Genomic DNA, 26,762 nt, shown 5'->3' on the forward strand with positions numbered 1-26,762 from the left:
GCCCTAATAAAGTTTTTCTGTGTGTGTGTGTGTGTGTGTGTGTGTGTGCGTGTGCGTGTGTGTGTGACAAAGCTTGTTTGATGTACATAGTATCATAAAAATCAAAAATGCATCAAACTAAAATGAAAAGATTTTGAGAAAAGGTTCCTGAGCCCTGGAAAAAAATACTTTCTGCACCCAAACATCACAGTTTTGCCTTTAATGGACAGAATCTTCCACTCTTCCACTAGTAGTTTTTATATTTTCAGCACATCACTGAACAACATGAATATGTTAAATATGACTATTTCACCAAGAAATAAATTTTGAATTAACTTGACACCATATTGTATGTAGATTTATATGCATATATGTGTTTTTAGAGACAGCAGCGTGTAAAGAGAATTTTTACTTTATTCAGTCGTTGTGACGTCATAAGTCTGCGTCGCGGTCCTGCATCTGTTGTGATTCGGCTGATGAAAGGTTTGTGTTTTTAAGCATTTAAGGTGTTTAAATCAATACAAATCGTTCAGTCAAGTTTTTAAGCGGTGTAAAATTAATTATTATGGAATGTAAGATTGCAATGCTTTATCTAACATTTCTGAACAGTGTTTTTTTTTGTGAGTAAAGCGCATCCGCACATGAGTAATTCATAAGGTGCGTCTCATTTCGCTTCATATACTTAGCTCCCTGTATCAGGGATCACTTTACCTTAAACACGAATTCGGGCACTGGCAATTAGAAATGGGAGAAACGTTGTTACTGTTTAACTGGTGTCCGTGCTCAGTTGCTTCTATTTCAGATGTGAACGATCGGCCGCATGTTCATCAATTTTGAAAAAACCTGTGAAATATGTCCATTAAAATGAAACTTTCAAACCATATGATGTTGGTATTATTTTAGAGTTTTCTGATCTCTCATATAATACCAACATCATGTAGTGAGAACGTTTAATTGTGATATCATTAAATGTAACGGCAGGAGTCTCATATCCAGCAGCTGCAGAACCTAGTGATGGGGAGTCGACTTCAAAAGAGTCGATTCCTCGACTCTTATTTAGCCCTAGTGTAGGAGTCGGAAGGAATCGACTCTCGTTGTCGATTCCGTTGCTGTGTCTGTACTCGTGCGTTAATTAGAGAACTGGAGCTGTCGCAGAAACAACGTCACAGTCACATAGTTTTAAAGGATTAGTTCACTTCTGAATTAAATTTTCCTGATAATTTACTCACCCCCATGTCATCCAAGATGTTCATGTCTTTCTTTCTTGGAAGTCAGTGGTGCCCCAGAACTGTTCAGTTTCCCACGTTCTTTGAAATATATTTCTTTGTGTTCAACAGAACAAAGAAATTTATACAGGTTTGGAACAACCTGAGGGTGAATAAATGATGACAGAATTTTCATTTTTTGGTGAACTACCTCTTTAAGAACAAATGGTGCAACCGAATAAAGTACGGAGTTACTAGCTAGTAGTAGTTACTAAGCCTCTAGTGTGTACTTTACATTCCAATTTAAGTAAAAACTTAAAACCTACAAATAGTGGATACAACCCTAACCTGAACTTTAAATTCTGTAAAACTGTGTGTAAAACTGACCACATGATTAAAATTTGAGCGGATACTTTGCCAACCGGATTCTTCTTCAGAATTATGATGGAAATTGGCAACAAGTTTCATATGGCTCATGTTCAATGACATCTGCGGAATGCAGGTATGCTCAAATAGAAAATTAATTTCCCAGCATTATCTTTGCTTGTGAGAGATTTAATCGAGTTGTCGCAGGACAATATATTGATGTTGAATCTGACCATAAACCTTTGATTGTATTGTTCACAAAGGCTCTAAATGATCACCTTTTAAGAATTCAGAGAATGATGATCAGATTGCAATTAGGGATGTTCATTTCTGTTTTTTTTTCCCTAACCGATCAACCAAAGCGTGTTAACCGTTAACCGACAAGATTGTTAAATTAGAATTAAATTAATTTAGAATTGATACGTGTCTGTGACCCATTGAAAATGACAAAATTTGTTTTCCAGTGGTTTAGTTTGACATGCGCGAATAGCAGCATAAACAACAGAACATGAGGATTCATTGTCAAATCACACACATGCAGCGCTTCTGTAAACAAAAAAAAAAAAGAATAAAATCACATATATAAAAGGAATAAATACATGAAATATATTTCACTTAAAGGTGCAATATGTAAGAATTTTACAGTAAAATATCCAAAAGCCACAAGGCCAGTGTGATATATTTTGTTCACTTGAGTACTTACAATATCCCAAATGTTTACAACTCTTTGTAAATCGTGAAAAAATTGCAGTTTTAACCAAGGCTCCAGGACATGTGAGGAGTCGCCTGTCAATTGCGTCATACCCGCGTTACACTCGGTTTCTGGTTTTATTTTGTAGAAACCATGGAAACACCAAAGATGCTTTAATATTTACATGTTTTAATAGACAAAGGAACAACTGTTTTGATATATTTATAGACAGAAAACTAATTATTGTTATATAGCTTAACACGTTTAGTCTTATTGTTTAAATCTAATTTTCTTGATTTTTTTTTTAAGTGAAGTGACCGTGCAGATTGCCTCACGAGTGCACAACATATAAATTCTATCATTGCTAACTTGACATTGCAGCCTGTTCATTGTCAGAATAAAATACAGTCAACCAAAATATAACAATTTGCACTGCTCATTTTAAATAGTCGTATCTGTGGTGTTTAGCATGACCACTGCCCCACTGTGGTGTTATGCCAAGCACATTATTGCGCATGATGGAGATTGTTTTATGTCGATACTGGAACATGAGTGAAGTACAAAACCTAGTTTACATAATAAGTAATAGTTTAGCATCCAAATACATTGTGAATATGGAACCATTTGGATTTTTTGCCGAATGAGGGAGGTAGGCTACGTGAGCCCAATGCTGGTTTCTGTTTCAGTTTCGCTTAAAATGAATTCTTACTGTCAGTTAACGGTTAACCAGTTAATTATGAGCATTCCTAATTGCAATGTCATGCACTAACTGTATTTTATATGCAAATGAAAGGGTTAGTTCACCCAAAAATGAAATTTCTGTCATTAATTACTCACCCCGTAAGACCTTTGTTCATCTTCGGAACTTAAAAATTAAGATTTTTTTGATGAAATCCGAGAGCTTTCTGACCTCCCTATAGGCAGCAATGTCATAACCAATTTAAAGGCCCAGAAAGGTAATAAAGACATTGTTAAAATAGTTCATGTGACTACAGTGGTTCAACCTTAATGTTATGAAGCTACGAGAATACTTTTTCCAGAGAATACTTTTTGCAGTCGAAGTTAAAACTTGACATGGACACCAGTTAAATCAAAACACCGGAGCTTTTTAAATCAATTGAGTGAATTGGTTGGCAAAATGAATCACTGTTTCGAAGTGCTTTGCAAAATGCAACACACTGATGACACAAGCTGTTTTTATTGCAACTTTTACAATGTGTGATTACAATGAAATTGCAAATGTTTTCATGAAAATGTAATTTTATAAATGTACCTACAAATCATTAAATACCAATTTAAATAAATATGAAGTGTATGTATAATTTGTCGTGTTGTATTAATATGAAGTGCTAGTTTTTAAAGTTTTTTTTGGGAGGGCTTGGATAATCATGGATGAGACTCTGACTCACTCCCTTGCCAGTGCTCTGACTACAGAATTAGGAGCTGCTTGAGACCCACCAGTATATTTAGTTTGGATTTATGTTTCTTTCTGTTAATTATTCTCATCTTAAACATGACAGAGTGTCCAAACACACAGAAGAACTCCTGGTGAGAGATCCACGTGACACACTATTATCAAGATGGCGTTTATTAAAGAGGAGAGTGAAGACATGAGGATTGAAGAAACATTCAGAGTGAAACAAGAAGATACTGAGGAACAAACAGGTTGGTTTCATTCTCAAAGCTGAACTCAGTCATTTGAACATTATTAAAATGTTTCCCACTTCAGAAATGAATTATATTTATGAAGAATGTCTTATGAGTGGTAATGAAAGTGGTGGTAATTAAAGTAGGGGGCAGTCGTGGCCTAATGGTTAGAAAGGTTGTGGGTTTGAGTCTCAGTACCAGCAGGAATTGTTGATGGGGGAGTGAATGTACAGCACTCTCTTCCACCCTCAATAGAGACCCTTGGTGAGACCCTTGAGCAAGGCGCTGAACCCCCAACTGCTCCCTGGTTTTGACAGCAAAAAAAAAAAATGCTCCGGGTGTGTGTTCACATGTGTGTGTGTTTGTTCACTGCTCACTGCTGTGTGTGTGCACTTTGGGATGGGATAAATGCAGAGCACAAATTCCGAGTATGGGACACCACACTTGGCTACATGTAATAAAATCTTGAGGTCATAATGTAATAATAGTTTTTACAAAAAAAAAAATACATTTTGTATTTTTTTCCTTTTTGACTGTGAAGAATCCAAGTGTGACTTTTTTTTTCGACCCGTTAACATATCCGAATCATGTCCATTATTTTTTTGTGTTCGCATAGCTAATGCGACAAAAGTGTCACCCATTCCGATGAAGCAAAAAAAAAAAAAAATTCAAAGCAAATATTAATGTAATACTTATTACATTATGTGCAGTTATTATGTAATGAGTTTCTGTACCGTCAAAGTACCACAAGCTGCAGCTGTTTTACGCTTGGTCGGATTCACAGATGAGAGATGTTTATTCTGACACCTTAATTTCTGCTAATGCTTACAATTCCATGTTTTTTTTTTTTTTAATAACAGTAATACTATAGTACCAGTAAAACTATTTTCATGTACCCTCTATGGTACGGTGTTGCCTCCAGGCAACATGGTCTTTTTTAGTTTGTTTTTAATAAAATAAGGCACCAATTGATTGATCAAACGTATCTCAGGACAGAACAACTCAAATACTAATCAATAAAAGTGCAAAAAAGACCAAAACATGACCAACGGGTCCATTTTGTGTCCTGTTTCAGCACATGTCACATGGTTCCATATTTTCTCCAATGAAAAGTGCTTTTTTCACTTGTTTGTATCCATTTAATCACCCACGAAAAATACGAGTCACCTTCACTGGCAAGTAAAGAAGTATTTTCAAGAACTTTACATTATATATCATCAAATGTTTTAGAGAAAATAACAAAAAACTGTGTGTTGCCTCAAGGAAACATTGTACCATAGTGGAATCGCATAAGGCCATACAGGCATAATAGGTTTGAATGCAAATGTATTATATTTGTGAGGAAAAGAGTTAGAATTATCTAAATATATTTGCATTTTCACATGATTTTGTAATGCACTTAAGAATAGTAATTCACATACTATATCTGCATATATTATGATCTGCACATTTTCTATAGCACTTCAAAAAGGTATAAAACACAGGTAGCACTGGCAGTTGATGAGGGTGAGGATGAGGGGTCACACTGTGATGAGGAAGATGAAATCATAGTGAAAGTCTGTCAGGGAGGGAGTGAGGGTGAGAGAGAAGATGGAGATGAGGATGAAGATGGATATGATAACTTGATATAATAACATAATAATATGGTGGTTTGGTAATACTTGTGTTCCACTATGGTTCAATGTTGCCTGAGGGCAACAGCTGGATATAAAATGTTACTTTTTATTAAATATGAAACTTTTAATACATTAAAAACTGGATAAATTTGTTTGTTCAAGTGTCTAGTTAAAGAAATTGATGTTTTCAATAAATATATTTATTTATTCTACATGAAAAAGCCAAATATTTAAATTTTTCCACTGTGGTACAATGTTGCCTCAAGGCAACAAACTTATAAAAAATAAATAAATTAAAAATTCATGAAAATGTTTATTGATATTGTTAAAGTGTCCAATTTTAAGCTGGAAAAACAACACAAATCATTTTTTCCTCATTGATATCATATTGCATACCATAGAGTGTTTGGTAAATTTATCAAAATAAAACTGCTAAAGAATATAGAATATTGATATTTGAATTGTATAGGCTTATGTTGAACTTTAATCTTGTACATACAGGTGCTATATTAAGCAATATATACACTTCTGAATGAAGTGTTTGAAAAATGTCTATGTATTTGACAAATATTGCATCTAATTAACTTCATCTGTAATAAAATACACAAACACAGTGTGAGCGTCACTACAGCAAGCAGGAAATGTCCGACTCCTTCCTAGACTGCGGCAAAATCTCATAGATAGGTTAAATCCGGACGGTTAAATCCGGTTCCTGGTTGCGTTGGCCATTACTATAGTGAGCGGATCTTTTCTCCCCCTTCTTAAGGATGCATATTGATTGTGCCCAAAGAGAGTTCTGAGGTCAACTGGGATCTTACAATTGTCAGTCACTGACCAAAGCCAATTTTGAACCTTTGAAACAAGCCAATCTCAAATCCCTGACATGCCGGGGCAGAAACCTGAAACAACAGAACTATTCTACAATTTGAGTATTCATATGTCTCTCTGTGTGTGTGTGTGTGTGTGTGTGTGTGTGTGTGTCTGTGCCATCTGTCTGTCTGTGTGTCTGCATTTAATGTTGGGGGAGTAAAAGCTTCTTCAACAGGTCACTGTTCTCAGCAACTCGTCAAGGGACATGAGAATGTCTTTCTTTGTGGCCATAAGCATGAATGCTCTATTTTCTAACTTAGTAGCTGTCAAATGTGAGGCAACTCACCAGAACCATTGGCTCAGGAGCAACTGCTCCTGTCTCTCCCTCATCAGGCTCAAGATTAGGGCTACTGCTGCCTAGAGTTGCACTGCTGCTGGCAGACCTATTGGCAAAAATCTGTTATTTTTTTGTAGGGCTGGGACGATACGTCGATTCTTGATCAATACAAAGAATCTGGATCTATCCTGATATTTCTCTTTTGAATCGATTCTGAGCTTAGTTTTAACAGCAGATGGCCCTCTAGGTAGGGCTGGGTGATATGGCAAAAAAATAAAATCTCGATTTTTTTCAGAACGATAGACCGATTCACGATTTCAGTTTTTTTTTTTTTTTTTTTTTTTTTTTTACTGTTTAACTAGTCAACTTAAAAACTACAACATGATTCAAGTAACATGTTCTTTATTAACAATCTGGTTAAAAAAAAGTTCCATTACAAGTGCACAACACATGAAGTGATCAACATGGTGTAAATGTAAAATAATTTGTTAAATATCTTTGCAGAAAATATGCCTGAAATAAATAACACCAGTAATAGGCTATTATTAACAGCAAATGCTTTGTAAAAACAGAAAACAACAGCAGCTTTCAACCTGTCACCATCATGCAAACATGAAATATCAATCATACAGTAGTAGTCCTTTACAGGTTTTTGCATTCCATTGCACTATTTTTCGTATTGTTTTTATGTTTGGCGCACTTGTGTCTCGCGTCTTTTGCAGCATCTCACCCATGAAACGGCATTCTAATAACACAGCGGTCAAGTTAAAAAAAAGTTCAAATCGTGTTTAATAACTTTGCCTTTTTTTCTCATTCCACTGCATGCGTCTCATTTTTATAGCGCAATAACGCATTTCTGAATGAACAGCCGCTTAAGAAGTGATGTGTTCTACTTTCATAGAGCGTCACATGAGAGCGGTTAATCAGGCGCGCCGGCGCCATCATGTGGTCGGATCATTTTCTTCTCTTCGGTTATCATTGCTGTATTGTCTAATTGTAAAGCTTGCTAACATTTTTATTCAAAATCGCGATTTCTCGATTTCAAAAATAATATAATAGAGGCAAAACATTAAATTCGAATTAATCGAAAAAATCGGAAAAATCGCCCAGCCCTAGCTCTAGGCTAGTTTTTAACTGCATGCTCAAATGCTGATGAAGAAGACTGCTGGACAGCGCTTGTGCGTTCGGTTGAGTCATGTAAGTGGTTAAATATACTTGCACACAGCTGTTAAAAAACTAAGCTCAGAATCGATTCGAGAGAGAATCGCAATACATCTGAAAATATCAGAATCGCTCCATATTCTTTGTATCGCGAATTGAGATTCGATGTATTGTCCCATCCCTATTTTTTTTTGCATTTTGTAGCGTCAGTCTCTGAGGACTTTGCTTTTTTTTTCTTTTAGCTTCTCCCAGCTGCCTTTATCTTTACGTTTTTTTGCTTGCCATCACGAGCCCACTCTCATCGCATCAGTTTTGGTTTATTATAAGCAAAAAAGATTGCATTAGCGCCCCCTTTTGTTGGCCATCAACGTCACTTACACCGTGTCCTAACCAGACGCGACGTGACGCCGCGACGCGATAAAAGGTGCCTTTTCCATGTTAATCAGAGTTTTTGTCCTAACCAGCCGCGACGATGACACATGAATATTCTATTTTAGAAACGGTTTCTATTTCTCTGCGACGTCGCAGCTAAAACAGCAACACAAAGTATGACAATGATAATCTCAAGTACTGTTTATGTGCTTTATTTAATGTTAAAAGCATTTAATGTGAGTTTGAATATCATTCTGTGTTCCTAGCTTTTTAGCTGTAATGAAAACAACACTGGCTAATTCACCTCAGATCTTGAAAATCAATAAATGGGCACAAGAACGTTCAAACTGTCAACTCAGTGTGAACAAACAAGTGTATTCTATGACAAAGATCGGCTCAGTCACTACGTATTTACTTTAAATAATGTTTAAATGATGTAATATTTATGAAGTTTACTATGTACTTGCCCATTTCATTGTGTCTGCTGTACTCTTGCTGAGAGAGCCTGCCCACACTCTCTTCTGATTGGCTGTGGTTTTTGATTGATTTTATCGCTTCTCATTGTCGCGTCGCGTCTAGTGTGGACAGTCAAATTGCTCGTCGCTGGAATCTTATCGCATCGCGTCTGGTTAGGACACAGTGTTAAGCCCCGTTCACTAGTCTATGTACTGTGAAGTCGCTTGTGGGCGTTCTTAGTGCTGTCGCTCTAATATCATTGGTAGACTGCATGTCTGATCATATCTATAGAAAATGCCATCACAAATTATATATAAAACTAAGAAATCATTCTAATTTGACTATGAATTAGGTTTAAAATAATTAAAAGTAACATTCTGCTGTTGTAGTGTGTTGTGACTGCAGAGCTCAGTGCATTAAATCATTAACTAGATTAACAATCGTTCTATCAACAAATTAAACTCCCTCATACTGTCAAAAAATACTAAGACGTCATTCGAATTTGACAAATAATCAATTTACTTGTCCCTAATAATCAACACAATGCAGGGGATACTGTAATATGAACTGCAGCAGTGCTAAACTGCTCACTGCATCATAGAATTAACAACACAAACTATCAATGTATGATTCAAACTCACAAGACTGCCGACAGTTTCTTTTCCACGCATCATTTTATTATATCCATGTATGTACAGTCAAATCATATAAAACAGTGAAATTGCTCCGGAACTATGTCCTGTCTGTCTTGCCTGCGCTCGAGACGGTGACTTGAGCTCCAGAGAGCCTTCACTCCTATTGGTTGTCACTCGTGAAATTCGCTCCTCATTTGCATAAAGTTGAAATTTCTGAACTTTTGTCGTGTGTCTCCCGTCGCTTGACACGCCTACATTCTGTCGCCAACGGTCACTGTCGCTCTTGTCGCCAGAAGTCGCTAGCGCTCCATTGAAATTAATGGGATCCTGTCGCTTTGTTGCTGCATGTCGCTGGCGGTGTGAACGGGGCTTAAATCTGATACTTTTTCTTTAATGATGAACCAGCCAGGCCGACGGGCGGCCATTCTGGACTTCTCCAGAAAGTCCAGATGGCCAGTCTGCCCCTGATTATATGTCATATTATACGTTTTTGCGTTCTGCTCTTCTTGTGTATTTTAGTTCATGCAATAATACATTGATTTTAATTACCATTGGTTTTGTGATGTATCGCATTTATGGCAAATAACATTGACTGCTGTAATATGGTGAGATAGTAGCGGCTGTTTGTAGTTGTGGTGGGGCTTATTTGGTGGAAAATCCAGGGCCGTTTTTTTACTCCCAGTCCGTCCCTGCTGACTTGGAAGACATGGCAATTTGTTGGTTTATGTTTGCTCTGATGCTTTTGTGTTGATTTTGATGTCTGTTGCTTTGTGCCATTAAACTGTATTTGTCTTTTTGCTTTAGACCTGATAGTACTGAAAGAAGAAAGTCAAGAACTGTTGGAAGAAAAAGATCAGTATGAGAAACATCATGATTTCATAACTGGAGAAAAATCCACACCGACTGAAAAGACTTCCTCACGAAAAAGAGCTCAAAAGACTGATGAACCTAACAGTTGTTTTACCTGCAGTCAATGTGGAAAGAGTTTCAATCAAAAACAAAACCTTGAAGTCCACATGAGAATTCACACTGGAGAGAAGCCTTTCAGCTGCCAACAATGTGGAAAACGTTTCACTCAAAAAGGAAACCTTAAAAGCCACTTGAGAATTCACACTGGAGAGAAGCCTTATACCTGCCAACAGTGTGGAAAGAGCTTCACAGCAGAACCAAACCTTAGGTATCACATGAACATTCACAATGGCGTAAAGCCGTTCACATGTGATCAGTGTGGAAAGAGTTTTACACGTAAAGTAACCCTTAATTACCACATGAGAATTCACTCAAGAGAGAACGTTTTAATATGTCATCATTGTGGAAAGTGTTTCAGTCATAAAGTAAGCCTCAAGACTCATATGAGACTTCACACGGGAGAGAAGCCTTACACATGCCTTCATTGCGGAATGAGTTTCACTTTTAAAGCATCACTTGATTCCCATGTGGGAAGTCACACTGGACAGAGCCCTTTCAGCTGCAAAGTGTGTGGGAAGAGCTTCTCATTAAAAGGAAATCTAAAGACTCACATGAGAATTCACACTGGAGAGAAGCCTTTTATATGTGTTCAGTGTGGAAAATGTTTCACACGTAAAGTAACCTTAAATTGCCACATGAAGATTCACTCAAGAGAAGACTGTTATATATGTCATCAGTGTGGAAAAAGTTTCCCAGATATGAAATGCCTTAACAGGCATGTAATAATTCACTCTGGAGAGAAGCCTTTCAAATGCCAGCAGTGTGGAAGGGGTTTCAAATTCAATAAAAATCTTAAGGCTCACATGAGAATTCACAGCAGAGAGAAGCCTTTCAAATGCCATTCTTGTGAAAAGAGTTTCAGTCATAAAGTAAGTCTTAAGACTCACATGAGACTTCACACTGGAGAGAAGCCTTACACATGCCCTCAGTGTGGAAAGAGTTTCACATATACTGCAACCCTTAATGCCCATGTGAGAAGTCACACTGGAGAGAGGCCGTTCATATGTGGTCAATGTGGAAAGAGTTTCACACGTAAAGGAAACCTTAATTACCACATGAAGATTCACTCAAGAGAGAACTGTTTTATATGTCAACAGTGTGGAATGAGTTTTACAGACAGGAATCACCTTAAGAATCATGTAATAACTCACACCGGAGAGAAGCCTTTCATGTGCCATCACTGTGGAAAGAGTTGCACAAACAAAGCAAATCTCGAGGTTCACGTAAGAGTTCACACTGGAGAGAAGCCTTTCACCTGTCCTCAGTGTGGGAAGAGTTTCACACTTAAAGGGAATCTTAAGACTCACATAAGAGTTCACACTGGAGAGAAGCCTTTCACGTGTCTTGAGTGTGAAAAGAGTTTCACATATCAAAAAGACCTGAAACGTCATTTGCAAACACATTCCGGAAAGAAATTGCAGTGTTGCGAGTGCGGCAAGACATTTGGAAAAAGTAGCAATTTCAACAATCACCTGCGCATTCACTCTGGAGGAAGGAGATTTAATTGTGTTCAGTGTAATAAAAAGTTTCTTTTGCCATCACACTTACAGATTCACCTGAAAAGTCATGCATATGTGAGACCCTATTTGTGTCCCTTGTGTGGAAAGAGTTTTAAATGGCCCAGCAGTTTAAAATGGCACCAGAAAATACGGATCTGTGTGAAATTAAGTCTATGTTCACCCCGTAGCAGAATGTGGGACAAATCTCATTATCCACCTCCATGACTATTTGCATCCTTCACCTCTGTATACGTTGCCTTGAGGCTTTTTATTTTCTTTTGTCATGTACATATGAACTTTTGCAGCCACACCTCACCATCTCTTTTTCTATAGTTTAAAATATTAAGTGGTTGCGGTAGGCGCCCTCTAATTGAGACCTCGCTCCATTCCGTATATTGATATCTCAGAATCAAAATATTAAACTTCTTTCTTGCTGTGAATTGCCACAATATAAAGGAAAGACTGTAAACAAAAGAACATGAAATAATGAACATTGAACCGCATTATTTTAGTCATCTTAAAGGAACACTCCACTTTTTTTTTAAAATAGGCTCATTTTCCAACTCCCCTAGAGTTAAACAGTTGAGTTTTACCGTTTTCGAATCCATTCAGCCGATCTTCGGGTCTGGCGGAACCACTTTTAGCATAGCTTAGCATAGTTTATTGAATCTGATTAGACTGTTAGCATCTCGCACAAAAATGGCCATAGAGTTTAGATTATTTTCCTATTTAAAACTTGACTCTTCTGTAGTTACATCATGTACCAAGACCGACGGAAAATGAAAAGTTGCGATTTTCTAGGCCGAAATGGCTAGGAACTACACTCTCATTCCGGCGTAATAATCAAGGAACTTTGCTGCCGTAAAGTTCGGCAGGCGCAATGATATTACGCAGCGCCTGTGACTCCCCTGCTTGCACAGGGAGCGTGCCTTGCAACCATGGAGACATTTGTGAGAGACGCTGCGTAACATCATTGCGCCTGCTGCACCCATGGTACGGCAGATCGGCTGAATGGATTCGAAAACAGTAAAACTCAACTGTTTAACTCTAGGGGAGTTGGAAAATGAGCCTATTTTCAAAAAAAGTGGAGTGTTCCTTTATATGAGAGAATGCACAGGCATATGTTGTCAGTCTGGAATTTAACATGGATATTGTTCGGGCTCATCTGGTGATACTGGAAGCTAGTTCCAGCTGTGAGTTGTGTAATTGCTAAACATCTCTCACTTCTGATCCTAGGTGTTTCTTAGCTGATTAATTAGTCAAGTTTATTTCATTTACATAATGCACACTGATAACACAGCTTTTCAAAAGAAATTGCTGTAAAGGCCAAAGTATGCATCAGATTTAAAGCAAATGTTTAGAGTATCTGTACAGCCAAACTAATGGCCTTTTAAAGTATACTCCATTTGATAGCATGCGCGAACACAGGCAGTCAACACATGGACACTAGAAAATTTTATCTTTGTCCACTGTCTGCACTGTTTCTCTTTAGAAGTTATAAGTGATAAAATGTCTTTGTACTTGTTTAAACTAGTGCTCATCAACGTAGGCATCTACTACTCCAGTAGTTTGTTGTTGTTGTTCCATCTATTCGGTTTCTTTTTTGAATGTAAAACAATGGCCTGGGCCACCTTGCCACCCTGTGGACAAACTACACTATAAAATTAATAAATTGTTTTAAAAAAAAAAGGGTCAAATGACTGCCAAACAAACAAACAAAACAAAAAAACGTAAAATTAAAGTTAAAATATCCTAATTACAGAAATACAGAAATTTTCATTAAACATTTTACAGAAAAACACTGCTATTTTACAGATATTTCCTGAATTATTATGATCAAATGCTTTCACTGTAAAATGGAAATCACTTGCAGTTAACCATTAGCTAGTAATATCACACATGCATGCTAATGTATATAGACATCACTGTGTTAGTGACTACACAGAAAGCAAAATATTGTCAATGTTTTCTAGCCCATCCTGGACTGAAGCACAGGCTCTACTCTTCACCACAATGGTGACCAACAAAACTCAGCAACAGAAACCCTTTAAATCCCAACAGAACATTAAACACTAACAGAACTCTCAAGATCTCAGCATCTTCACTTATTACAATCTAGTTTGACTTTCTTTCACACAAAAGTTCTTATTGACAATTAACAGAGGTTTAGATATTGATGTTTTATTGAAAATAATAAGTTTGGAGCCACCATTATGGTGATCAGTGTTTGCTTTAGTTTTTCTCTGGCTGCTGTAACTGTATATCTAAAGCACATTTGGTATGTCAAAAGAAAGTGTGATCAGATGAAGTTGGCTACTTCTTGGTGATGATATAGTCATCATGTAGTGGACTGGTCTTGTCCAGAGTCTAATCTATGATTAAATTATTTCATATTATTGTTAGTTATTAATTTCACATTGTTCACCATAGCCCTATAATACTAATGCAAAAAAATCCTGCAGTTCTTTGATTTTTTTTCAAAGATTTTATAAAGTCATTATGCAGAAAATATTTTTTTCAGGATCATGTAGACCAGGGGTGGCCAGACTCGGTCCTGGAGGGCCACTGTCCTGCAAAGTTTAGCTCCAACTTGCCTCAACACACCTGACTGAAAGTTTCTAGTATGCCTAGTAGTCTTTGATTAGCTGGTTCAGGTGTGTTTAATTGGGGTTGTTCCTGAACTCTGTGGATGGTGGCCCTCCAGGAGCAGGATTGTACACCCCTGATGTAGACACACAGACATCAAGAATCAGTGTATGAATCTCAACATTGGTGACAATCGAAATATTCAGATAAAAAGATCATCTCTGAACATCGCTAAAAAGCTTTTTGTTGATTGTCACCATTGTTGAGAATCATATGCTGTTTCTTGATGTCTCAGTGCATCTAAAATACACAGCTAAAAACATTTTCTTTTTAAAGACTTCTGAATATCTGATTGCCATAACACTGATGCCATAATATCACAAGGCTGTTGTAAATAATGTGAAATTAACAGCTAATATACTTTAGGTGATATCAGTGAATCAGGCCACTACATGATTGACTATATCATCACAAATAAGTAGCCAACTTCATCTGATCAGATTTTGCATTTTTTGCCATAACACATGTGCTTTAGAAACACACAATCAAGAGCCCAGCGAAAGCAAACACTGATCACAATAACGGCGATCTAGTCCATCTAAACCTTTTTTAATTCTCAGTAACAACTTTGGTATTAAATAAATAAAGTCAAACTGGATTGTAATAAGTGAAGATGCTGAGATCTCGAGAGATGTTTGTCTTTAATGTTCTGTTGCTGCCAGCAGAGGCATCATGCCAAATGGAGGGGGCACCTCAGATTTTTGAGCCAAATAAATTTGAATGCAGCTTCCAAAAGACAAAAAATAATATTTTTACATTTGATAATTAATCCTTTGAAGCGTATGATCATGTTATGTGATCACATTATGTACAATGTGTGTCACGTTATCAACTGCTAAATTCAAATCTGCGTTCATGCTTTGGCTGGTGCCGAGCCAGAGACGGACGTGTCAGTGTGGAAAAAGTTTCCCAGACCGTGATATATGGTTGTGTTTTCAACCATATAATGTTTATTTTATGTTTCTGACAATTAAATACAGATAAGTAAGTAGCAAAAAACATTAATAGTTTGCAAAATATACACATACATGTCTATGGATGCGGCAATAATCCTTTAAAATTTAATTTGACAAGGTGTTTTATTGACATCCCATCTATACACATTATGTAGGTAACTATAAAGTTTACTTTAATCTTAGAATATTGTAGGTACAAAATGAATAGTGCTCCAAAGTTGTTGAATATCTTAGTTTTGAATATGTCACACAGCCATAGGTGATTCGTGTAGAACCATTGTCTGCCTTGCAGTGTCAGTACTTGTATGCTTTAAATGAGTTTGTTTCTATAACCTACAAAATGCATGGAAGACTGAATCAATGCAGGATGTATAGTCCTAATAATCTTAATATTCTGGAATAGCGACAATAAATGCGTTAATAATGTATGTTCTCACTTCAATAATTCAAAAGTATAAATGGATATGATGACTCTGCAGTAATTATTACTGTGAAAGCTAAAGTAAAGTTTTATTGTAGTGAGAATAAAAAGCTTGAGTGAGAAAAAAGCTGCTGCATCGGCAGATATGCATATATCCGCACAGTGATGACATAGACAGAAGGGATAAGACAAAACACCCCCCATAACAGCATATCTCTATCGCCAAGGCATATGTACTGTTTTTTTTCTTTCTTTTCTTTACATGGGACCACATGTTTTACTATCTATGTGTGCCTTGGCTACTTTGCCAACCGGCTTAATACTAGTGACCTAAGGCTATGTGTGTCTGGGCTTCCTTGCCGACAGACTTAGCACTAGAAACGCATGTTATGTGTTCTCGTGAACAATATATATAACGTTGCAAGCTAATAGAGATAAGAAACCCAGCAACCACCTGAGCAAGTATCATCAATTAAGTCATTTGATAATGATTACATAACCCTTATACTCTTATTTGATAAATAAAAAAACATTAGGAGCTATAATGAATGACAGGTATGACGTGCTCTGATTCTGCATCAACATGTTAAGCATAGCTAATGAAAATGCATACCCTTGAAATAAAAGAACATGTAATTATTTTATGCAGCTAAACATAACCCTGTTGAATGTGAATGTTTATTTTACTTTAACCTTGTTATAGCTTAGCATATACGCACAGAGATACAATAGACCATTTTCTGCTGCATAGACAAACTGTATAACGCTCCAGCTTATGCTTAGTAAATCACTCCACAAGACTATAAATATGTTTAGTTTAACTTAGTTTAGTTTAACTGTATTGATTGTTTTTAGCGTGACTCAGACACAATGAATCAACCACACATACAGTGGCAAGTAAAAGTATGTGAACCACTTGCAAAATCTGTGAAAATGTGCAAAATTTTAACAAAATAAGAAAGATCATACAAAATGCATGTTATTTTTTATTTAGTACTGTCCTGAGTAAGATATTTTACATAAAAGATGCTTACATATAATCCATAAGACAAAAAAATAGCTGAATTTATTAAAATGACCCAGTTCAAAAGTTTGTGAACCATTGATTCTTAATACTGTGTGTGGTTACCTGGATGATCTACGACTGTTTTTTTGTTGTGTGACGGTTGTTCATGAGTCCCTTGTTTGTCCTGAGCAGTTAAACTGAGCTCTGTTCTTCAGAAAAAATCTCCAGGTCCCAAAAATTCTTTAGTTTTCCACCGTCTTTTGCATATTTGAACCCTTTACAACAGAGACTGAATGATTTTGAGATCCATCTTTTCACATGGAGGACAACTGAGGGACTCAAACACAACTATTAAAAAAGGTTCAAACATTCACTGATGCTCCAGAAGGAAACACGATGCATTAAGAGTCAGGGGGTGAAAACTTTTGAACAGGATGAAGAGGTCCAAATTTTTCTTATTTCGCTTGAATATCATTTTTTTTCATTTAGTACTGCCCTTCGGAAGCAACAGAAAATACTTGCATGTTTCCCGGAAGACAAATTAAATACAATTTACCTTGATCTTCAAATTCCAAATGTTTTCACCCCCCATCTATTAATGCATCATGTTTTTTTTCTGGAGCATCAGTGAATGTTTGAACCTTTTTTAAAAGTTGTGTTTGAATCCCTCAGTTGTCCTCAGTGTGAAAAGATGGATCTTAAAATCATTCAGTCACTGCTGGAAAGGGTTCAAATATGCAAAAAATGCTTGAAAACTGAAGAATCTGCAGGACCTGGAGATTTTTTCTGAAGAACAGAGCTCAGTTAAACTGCTCAGAACAAACAAGGGACTCATGAACAACCATCACAAAACAAAAAAACAGTTGTAGAACATCCAGGTAACCACACACAGTATTAAGAATCAGTGGTTCACATACTTATGAATGGGGTTATTTGAATAAATTCAGCTATTTTTTTGTCTTATGGATTATATGTAAACATCTTTTATGTAAAATATCTTAGTCAGGACAGTACTAAATAAAAAATAAAATGCATTTTGTATTATCTCCCTTATTTTGTTAAAATTATTAACATTTTCACAGATTCTGCAAGTGGTTCACATACTTTTTCTTGCCACTGTATTTAGCATAGCTAATGAAAACATGCTCTGGAAATAAATGAATGCGTCATTAAAGTTATACCGTTAAATATGGTGAACGCCGTTTAAAGCGCAAATGCTTATATTACTTTAACTGTTTTCATATTGATGCTTAACAGCATATAAAATAGCAATGACATACAATAGACCGCTGCTGCTGCATAAACATGCAGTAAACGCTGCTTATGCTTCAGTAATTCACTCTTGCAACTGTTGACATGACGCTAGTTTAAAACATTTCTAACATAAAGCTAGTTTAAAACTTTTTGATTATTCAAATAATAGATTGCTCCATTTAGGAATTAATAGCCGTACGACACAATATGCGCAGAGAATAAAACATCATTCACTTATCTTAGATGTTGATTCCAAATGCGTTCTGAAAGTGCACTGCAGACTGCTAACAGTAACACCACCGGTATTTGTTTGAATGTTGAGCCGCAACTCATTGGCCACTGATACAAAAGCAACCAATCAGCTGTGCTATGTAGATAATGACATGATCGCTACCAAATAAGTTAAAGATCTATCAGCCTGCGCCATCTAGGGTTTCATGCCAGAACTAGGTAATTATTTTTATTTGGGGGTTAGTTTTTTCCGCATAAAACACAAACAGTTCTGCTGTCACAACCCATCCCCCCGTAGTGGTGCCCCCTCAGAAATACTATGTGCATGATGCCCGTGGCTGCCAGTGATTTGACCGTTTTTTTTTTGTTTTTTTGTTTTTTAACAGTGAATGTGTTTGATCGTAATAATTCAGGAAATACCTGTAAAATAACATTGTTTTTTCAGTAAAAAGTTTAATGAAAATTTCTTTAAAACTTTTTGCTCTTTGTTTAAATTAGGATATTTTACCTAAATTTTACAGTTTTTGACTGTTTTGTTTTTTTTACGATTTTCTTTCTTTCTTTTTTTTTTTATAGTGTGAGCAATGGTGCCAACTGTCCCTTTGCACCATCTGGTGGTGATTTTGTGAATTATTATCAATATTATTTTTGTAGTTTTACATACATTTGTATGTAATTTAAATAGAAATACAGTAATTTTTCTGTATAAAAATGAAAATTACTGTAATTTGTCATTAATGGCATAATACTTAAAATAACAGCTGAGTTGTTAATTTTACAGATATTGTTTGTAATTTTACAGTTTTGAGTACAAATTTAAAATAAAAGAAAACTACTGTAAAAAAAAAAAAAAAAAAAAAAATTTTGTAAGATTTGGATTTTTTATTTTTTTTATTTTTTACAGTGTAGTGTCCAAAAGCTAATAAATTCAAGATGTATGTGCATGAGCTGAGCGCACAGACTATGCACAGTTACAAAAATCTGGCTTTGCTGATGATGAAATTTATGTCATGCACTAGATGCATAAACTTAAGTATAGTGAACTGATTTCACCAAGTACATGTTCCTGGATCAACATTTCAATCAACCAATCAGATTTGAGGGACAGGTTTACAGTTTAGTTTAGGCTTACAACCAGTAGGTGCGTCTACATCAATTCTCTTATCATTTCCCTCTGATTTTAGTGATAACTTATGGGTAGGGTTAGGTTTAGGAGTGAGGATAGGGTTAGGACTAAATTTTTGGACAAGAATTTTGTTCCAGGATGAACAAAAATATGTTGATCCAGGAACATGTCTTACTTGGCAAAATGACGGTGACCCCTTGCGTACACCTACAAACCGAAGTATAATGTGGGATAACAGTTGTCTTCAAGAATGCACGTTTTTTCATGTGATGGCACGCAATTCATTGCGCATAAGCACAGTGATTTCTGCAGGCACTTCCTTAGAATTTAAATACATTTGTTGTACTTTCCACCAGGGGTTCTCAAACTTTTTGGGGCCAGGGACCGATTACAGGGTAAAACCTTTTCCAAGGACCCCCTTATAATTATAACAGTGATTAAGCACAAAGTTATTGTGGGTTAGAACTGTCAAATTAAAATTTGAATTTAGAATATTAATTGAATTTAAAATAAAAATCCACATTCGAATGCAAGACGGTGCATTTGAATTTTAGGTGTGCGTCAGGCAGCTTTATCAGTGGCGCACAAGATGCGATGATAAGAGTCGTTGTTGCATTTTAATTTTTTTGTTAGCCTATCCAGTTGAACCCACTAGATATGGCACTGCTGCATTGGTCATTCAAAACATTGCAGAAATAGAGAAGCTCAATGTGGAGAAGATCTTTGTTACATCAAAACCGTAACTAAGCTGTTCACACAGTACGCATTTTCTGCGCCGCTTTTCCATTGATGCTGTTTTGTTCATAATTGATTTGATTTTATAAACGTTTAAACATTATGTCTTTTGTTTTTTTGGTTTTTTTACAGACAATCACGTCATTTTGTCGCTTTGAATAAACAATTTAATGCGGTGCATTAACATTTTGCTCATTTTGCCCTCTTGTGGACTCAGGAGACAGGCCAAAAGCTTAACTGAAATTATGCCTTTATATAATTCATATATTAGTAATATTTAAGGAAAAGTTTCAAATTTAGTTTTTCAGCCATTTTGACAGCCCTAATATGGGTGGAAGTAATGAACACAATATGCTTTTTTTATTTGCGCAAATGGTCTCCATCCTATGCACTTTTTAATAATACAACATAATTTAGCAATAAATTTTATAATTTTCTGTATTTGCCAGAAAGTTTAACCTGAGTATAGGTTGCACCGGACCAAACTTGCATTGTTGAAAGAAACACAAACACACACAGATAAGTTGCATCTGTGTAAAAATTGCATTTTACTATTACATTCAGAAATAATGTAAAATACTGGTAAAACAAAATGTTAACAAACATTATAAACATAAACATGTAGGCCTATTTTACTTCCCCTTCACAAAAAAATCCTTTAAATTAATGGTAGGCTTTTCAGAACTAAACAAGAATTAAAAATATAGTATAAAATAAAAAATAAATTATAGTGCTATTTATTACAAACAGCATTTATTTTAAATGGTAAGCCTAAAAGAACCAGCGTTGGGCTCGCTCTGGACTTGCACTAGCTCTGCGATGTGCCACGCATTGCGTAATCACGTTGAAAAGGTCACGCGTGACATAGTTTACAAAGCGAACACGCAAAGACTAAGTCAAACGGCCTTTACAAAAAAAGGTAAAACAACGATGTCAGATGATTTTGATGAAAATGAGATGGAGTTTTTCACCCTACCGCAATAATTCTGCCTATGTCACGCGTGACCTTTCCAACATGATTATGTAATGCGTGGCCCATCGCAGAGCAGTGCAAGATGAGCATTTGTGGTTAATAAGTATTTTTTTTAGAAAATGACCAATCATTCCACTAGACAAGGCCCTTATTCCTCATCTGGGATCATGTAGAGCCCTTTGAAGCTGCTTGAAACTACAATTTGGACCTTCAGCTCATTGGTAGCTGTTGAAGTCCACTATATGGAGAAAAATCCTGGAATGTTTTCCTCAAAAACCTTAATTTCTTTTCGACTGAAGAAAGAAAGACATAAACAACTTGGATGACATGGGAGTGAGTAAATTATCAGGAAATTTGAATTCTGAAGTGAACTAATCCTTAAAATTGTATTGGTAGATGCAAGGAGAACAGTACACCCATTTCCAAAATTTCTCCTCTCAATCCCAACTCATCTCTGAGCTCCTTTAATTCACCCTTTTAATTCCAATTTACTAATTGAAACATTTAACTCCATGTCTGGGTGTTTTAATGCTTGTTTAGCTATTGAGCCACCAATTTGATCATTTCCTTTCACTACATGAGCGGGTACCCATTCTTGTTTGATGTAACCTGAACAAAATTTGTAAAATATCTGATAAAATATCTTTTCTAGATGAAGATTTTCCACTCTTTAAACCTGAACTGAAAGGCCAATAATATTGCAATATTCTGTTGAATTTCTGTTGTATAGACTGATATATGATGTTCTTTTTGCTATTCTGTACCACCTTGGTATAGATCAGAGGTCTCCAAACACATCCACGCGAAGCCAGAGCTTTCCCTATCCAAGAGACTCAAAACAATGTAGTATACATGCCAGATCCGTATGTGGCGCTGTAATTCTGCTACAGGGATACACTAAAAATGGAGAATAAGACTTGGAGCATGCGGCATGTAGTACGCTATTATTGTTGTTGTTGCTGTTTTGTGCTGTTAGCGGTGTCTGACTAGGGTCGACACGTGGGGTGATGACATCATCATTTCACAAAATATACGGATTGGCTGTACACACGAAAACGCAAGGGGCGTCGTTTTCAGATTTATCCACTCTGGGACCCGGTTTCAAAAAATAGCGGTTTCACCTTCTGAAAACGCCGGATCCGTCTGGATTTTTGCGTATACAGCTAAACTCGTCTTCTGTGTGGACGGACCCTTAGATTCATCTGAATTACTGATAAATATTTCTGATCCAAGTATTTATTTGCTATTGTATCTTTAGGTTATTGTCTATATTTGTCATTTATATTGCATCATGTGTGTTTTTTCTTTTTCTCCCTAGTGGTCCCTAGCACCCTCTACTGGTCTGATGTCACTATGACCACATTCCCTGCGTTCAACACTCTGTGGCTGTGTCCGAAATCGCCTCCTAAGCGCTTAAATAGGGCACTATTTGAGGGGACAGACATTTCTAGGGGTGTCCGGAACCATAGTGGACAATGTTGAGTGCACTCATTTAATCCCAGAATGCACCACAAAAAAGAGTGTACAACTGATGTACGCTCAACAGCTAGAGAATACCCATAATACACTGTGAGAGTCACGTGCCGAATGAATTCCTGCATCTCGCCAGAAGATGGCGCCCGCAGCTGAATCATCCATCCATCCATTTCCAAACTTCACTGGTCCAATGGCTACAGCGTAATATCGTATAGGTATAAATTGTTTAATTAAGGTTTATACATAGTTTCCATGACAGAGTTCAAGATAAATATTTTCATCTTACTACTGGAGCTGCCAGTTTAAATGATTATTAAACAGCAAGCACAAAGTATGTAAAAGCAGTAGCCCTTCCGGCACAATCAGTGTCTGAATTCACTCGTTCGTTTTCATTCACTCCTTCCAGTGGACTATAATAGTGGCGTAATGTGGGGAATAGTAAATGAGGGTATAGGGGGCAATTTCGAAGACAGCATGTGTTGTTCATCACTGGTAGTTTACAATGTGTGCATAATTATTAGGGAAGTCAATATTCTGGTCAAATATTTTTATGAATTCCAAACCACATAAGTCTTAATTTTAATAATTACTATTAAGATTGTATATAATCATAGGTAACGTGTAATTGTTTATGAGGGAAGATGTGGCTTAAAGTGAAAGATGTATATTTAGATATGTGCATAATTAGGGGCCGTTCACACAGAACGCGTTTTTCTGTTCCAATGCGCTACTTTCCCATTGTTTTTCTATGTAAACACGCGCTTGATGGACGTGCATGACCGTTACGCTCGCGTCTCGCGTCTTTTGCAGCGCCTCGCACATGAGCGCCGCGTTTTTAAGACGCCGTGTCAAGTTAAAAGAATTTCAACTTTCTCGCGTTTTTAGACGCAAAGACGCGTTCTGTGTGAACGGCCCCTTATTTGGCAGCTTTTTTCATACAGGTAAAATAGGCCAAAAAAGAGATTTGACTGGCACTGAATTTTTTTTTTTTTCATATAAAGGAAGTTCAGTTAAATGTAAAAGAATATATTTTAAAGAATATCTTCTTTTGTGTTCTGCAGAAGAAAGAAAGTCATACAGGTTTAGAAAGACATGAGGGAGTGTAAATCATGACAGAATTTTAATTTCTGGATGAACTATTACTTGAAGTCTAATTGAGCATCTGAGCAAATTACAATTGTTACAATTGCGATTCTTTGATTAACCTTAAAAATGTTGCCATTTATTTCAGTAGTGAATCCAAGGAGTGAAATACATCTAGTTTGGGATTAATGCTGGTTAAATGGTATCTCAACTTCACCAGTTACACATTAAACGCCCACTTTACGCTTCAAGTAGATTTGGAATTCGAGGCTATTCGCTGTTTTACATGAGAGATTCTATGTGTAAAATAAACAAAATTTAATTTTCTGACTGTGGCAGGCAAAGCCTTAAAATGTGTTTTGGTAAACCAGGATGTATCCATGTCTGTGGTCTTGACAGATTTGTAAAAATACTTAAAGGGATGACATAACATTTGTGACCCTGGACCACAAAACCAGTCATAAGTCGCACAGGTATATTTGTAGCAATAGCCAACAATACATTGTATGGGTCAAAATTATCGATTTTTCTTTATTGCCAAAAATCAAGATATTAAGTAGATCATGTTCCATGAAGATATTTTGTAAATTTCCTACCATAAATATATCAAAAAATTATTTTTATGAGTGGATATGCACTGCTAAGGACTTCATTTGGACAACTTTAAAGACGATTTTCTCAATATTTGGATTTGTTTAAACCCTCAGATTCCAGATTTTCAAATAGTTGTATCTCGGCCACATATTGTCCTATCCTAAAAAAACTATCCATCAATGGAAAGCTTATTTATTCAGCTTTCAAAAAATTGACCCTTATGACTGGTTTTATGGTCCAGGGCCACATTTAATATTTCCCTGTTCTCCAGTTTTTGCAGTTAGAACAAAGTTTTGATCTTCAAGATCGACATAACATCCAAAGAAATGTGATATTTACAGTAATATGGAGAGAACACACAATCCAGTATTCAGCTACTAATCAGTTAAATTATGATTTAAACTGCCCGATGCGCGGCGCTGCTGTCCATAATTATAATCCTAAACAAACACCTGAGTGGGATTTATTATTATTACTTGAGGTTAATAAGTCATTTTTTGTTTTATTGTTTTATGTTTATTAAAACCTTAAGGCTACATGTTTTATAAAAGAAAAGATTTAACAGCGCTTGTGTGAGCCGGTCTGAGCCTCCGCCTAATCTGACAGGATTGTTGGATGACCAGTCGTACTATGGCAACCGTTTGGCTCGTGAAATATTAATTAGGTAATTTCATGATCGATCAATATGTCTTTCTGATTGGCTGAAAGGCAGGCGTTGGTAGGCGGGCGCTGGACAGCTGACGAATAAACCAAGCTTTTGAATATTAATTAGATCACGTGTCTGGACCCCAAATGAACGTACCTGAGAAACGTCAGCGCGACCTAATTAATATTCATGAAGAAACCGTCGCAATAGTAGGGATCGTATATTCAACACTGAACAGCACAATCATGAAGCGGGATGGTGGCCGCTGGTGGCTCTGTTTTGTCTCTTTGTCTGTCCCTGGTTACTGTCTTTAACCGAGGACTAGTTTATTACGAGAAAGACATGCGATATGAGAGGAAAAGCGCGAACCGTGTAACCGTGCAAATGTTCATGTATTAATATTAATTATATTCGTGTATTTTCTTGAAGGAGGAGCGGGATACATGACAGACACACAATTCCTTCAGGACATGTGAGTGTACTTACATTAGACAGCCATCTTGCGCGTTTAACAATGATTCTTGCTTTTATTCATTGCATCAATGCCAAATCCAGCGTATTATGTCATTGTGTTAATGAGGCTTTGATGCATTATTCATAAGGAGTTTATGACATGGTGTCGAGGATCACACTTGCATTGCTTTACAATATCATACTCCTCAGGGGTTGTTGAAAGCATAAATATAATAACATGACACTTTGTTTCCAGGCCTTAATTCCGCTCTGCATGCAAACACGCGCATATAAAGATAGCAGGTGTGTTTATATAATAATATGGAGTTGTTTCTGCATCCAGCTCTTCTGGTCCATCTCGCTCTGAAAGCTTAATATAACCATACTGACAGTGTGTATGCAGCATACTTGCTCTATTTTGTAGTGTACTAGCAGTGTCTGCTGGGGAGCTCCTGAGGGAATTTGTTCAGCCCCTCACTTCGTGAGCCCTATGTAGTAAACAGCATGTGGGGGTCGAATGCCTTCAGGTCAGGCGGGATACCTGATCCCTGTGTTAGTGACAGAGGAGTCATTGTGCACCTACTATATAACCATTGTTATTAGTGTCATTTACTGCATCTCCCATAGAAGATTAAACTAATGTAGCTCAAAGATTTTAACTGTCCAAGTTAGTTCAAAAATACACATGAGAACACATTAGATCCTTAGTGCTGTTACTGATGGAGGCCTTCAGACAGACCTGCAGAACCTCAGGCCTATTTATGATGAAGTTCATGTGATTTGGCCAGCAGAGAATCAAACGTATTACATTTCATCACGGCTCCTTCATCCTTTATTTAATGCAGTTTTGTGCAAAGCTGTCTGCCACACAGTGCCTGGGTGTTTTGAGGTTATGGGTGGAACTGTAGATCAAATGGTTGAGCATGGTGCTTGCAATGCCAGGCAGGGTTCGTACGGTCATGAAAAACCTGGAAAAGTCATGGAATGGATTTTTCATACGGCAATTTCCAGGCCTGGAAAAGTTTTGGAAAAATAAATAAACAGAGAAAGTTTAGGTAAAGTCATGGAAATTTGTTTAAAAATATTTATATAATAGAATATATGTTTATGTGATAAAATTGGTTAAACAAACTACAATACTTAACGTTCTTTCAATCCATCCAACTGCGGCATTCCATCAGATATCGTTTTGCAGTGTTGAGCATTATAACCCATCCAACACGTTTCTGTTGAGCTTATGAATGTGATGGCCAATCAGAGAGGCGTTCAGATTAGTCATCACTGAAACGAAGGGTTTTGTTCAATGTACAGAATTATCTGACTGAATTCTGGCTGAAACTCGCAAATTCTCCCATCATAAACAACAAAGTGCAGATTCGATGTAAGATATGTTTGTGAGAGTGCTTAAACTCATGCTAG

The 26,762-nt window shown here is 36.6% G+C and overlaps 2 protein-coding genes and 1 long non-coding RNA gene across 8 annotated transcripts in view; 2 read left to right on the forward strand and 1 right to left on the reverse strand.

Annotated features, from left to right (window-relative positions):
- LOC127511301 (uncharacterized) overlaps positions 1-26,762 on the reverse strand; it is a 449,991-nt gene that overhangs the window by 172,742 nt on the left and 250,487 nt on the right. The gene's annotated exons all lie outside the window — the stretch shown is intronic.
- Positions 1-26,762, forward strand: part of LOC127511092 (gastrula zinc finger protein XlCGF57.1-like) — a 159,720-nt gene that overhangs the window by 31,329 nt on the left and 101,629 nt on the right. The window contains exons 1-3 of one of the 4 annotated variants that reach the window (XM_051891571.1): positions 389-462; positions 3,762-3,906; positions 10,080-16,777. The exons of 1 other annotated variant lie outside the window; for it this stretch is intronic. In XM_051891571.1, the coding sequence (XP_051747531.1) occupies positions 3,822-3,906; positions 10,080-11,968 (1,974 nt within the window). In that variant the 5' untranslated portion in view covers positions 389-462; positions 3,762-3,821 and the 3' untranslated portion in view covers positions 11,969-16,777. Of the gene's footprint in view, positions 1-388; positions 463-3,761; positions 3,907-10,079; positions 16,778-26,762 lie in introns of those variants that run through there. 2 more of the 4 variants (XM_051891579.1, XM_051891572.1) reach the window with 2 other exon arrangements.
- The window catches only part of rab3ip (RAB3A interacting protein (rabin3)), a 41,652-nt gene continuing 39,986 nt past the window's right edge, over positions 25,097-26,762 (forward strand). For all 3 annotated transcript variants that reach the window (XM_051891861.1, XM_051891862.1, XM_051891863.1), the window contains exon 1: positions 25,097-25,362. The gene's annotated coding sequence lies outside the window, so the exon portion shown is untranslated. The remainder of the gene's footprint in view (positions 25,363-26,762) is intronic.

Source organism: Ctenopharyngodon idella, chromosome 4 (genome assembly GCF_019924925.1).
Source record: "Ctenopharyngodon idella isolate HZGC_01 chromosome 4, HZGC01, whole genome shotgun sequence".
NCBI lineage: Eukaryota > Metazoa > Chordata > Actinopteri > Cypriniformes > Xenocyprididae > Ctenopharyngodon > Ctenopharyngodon idella.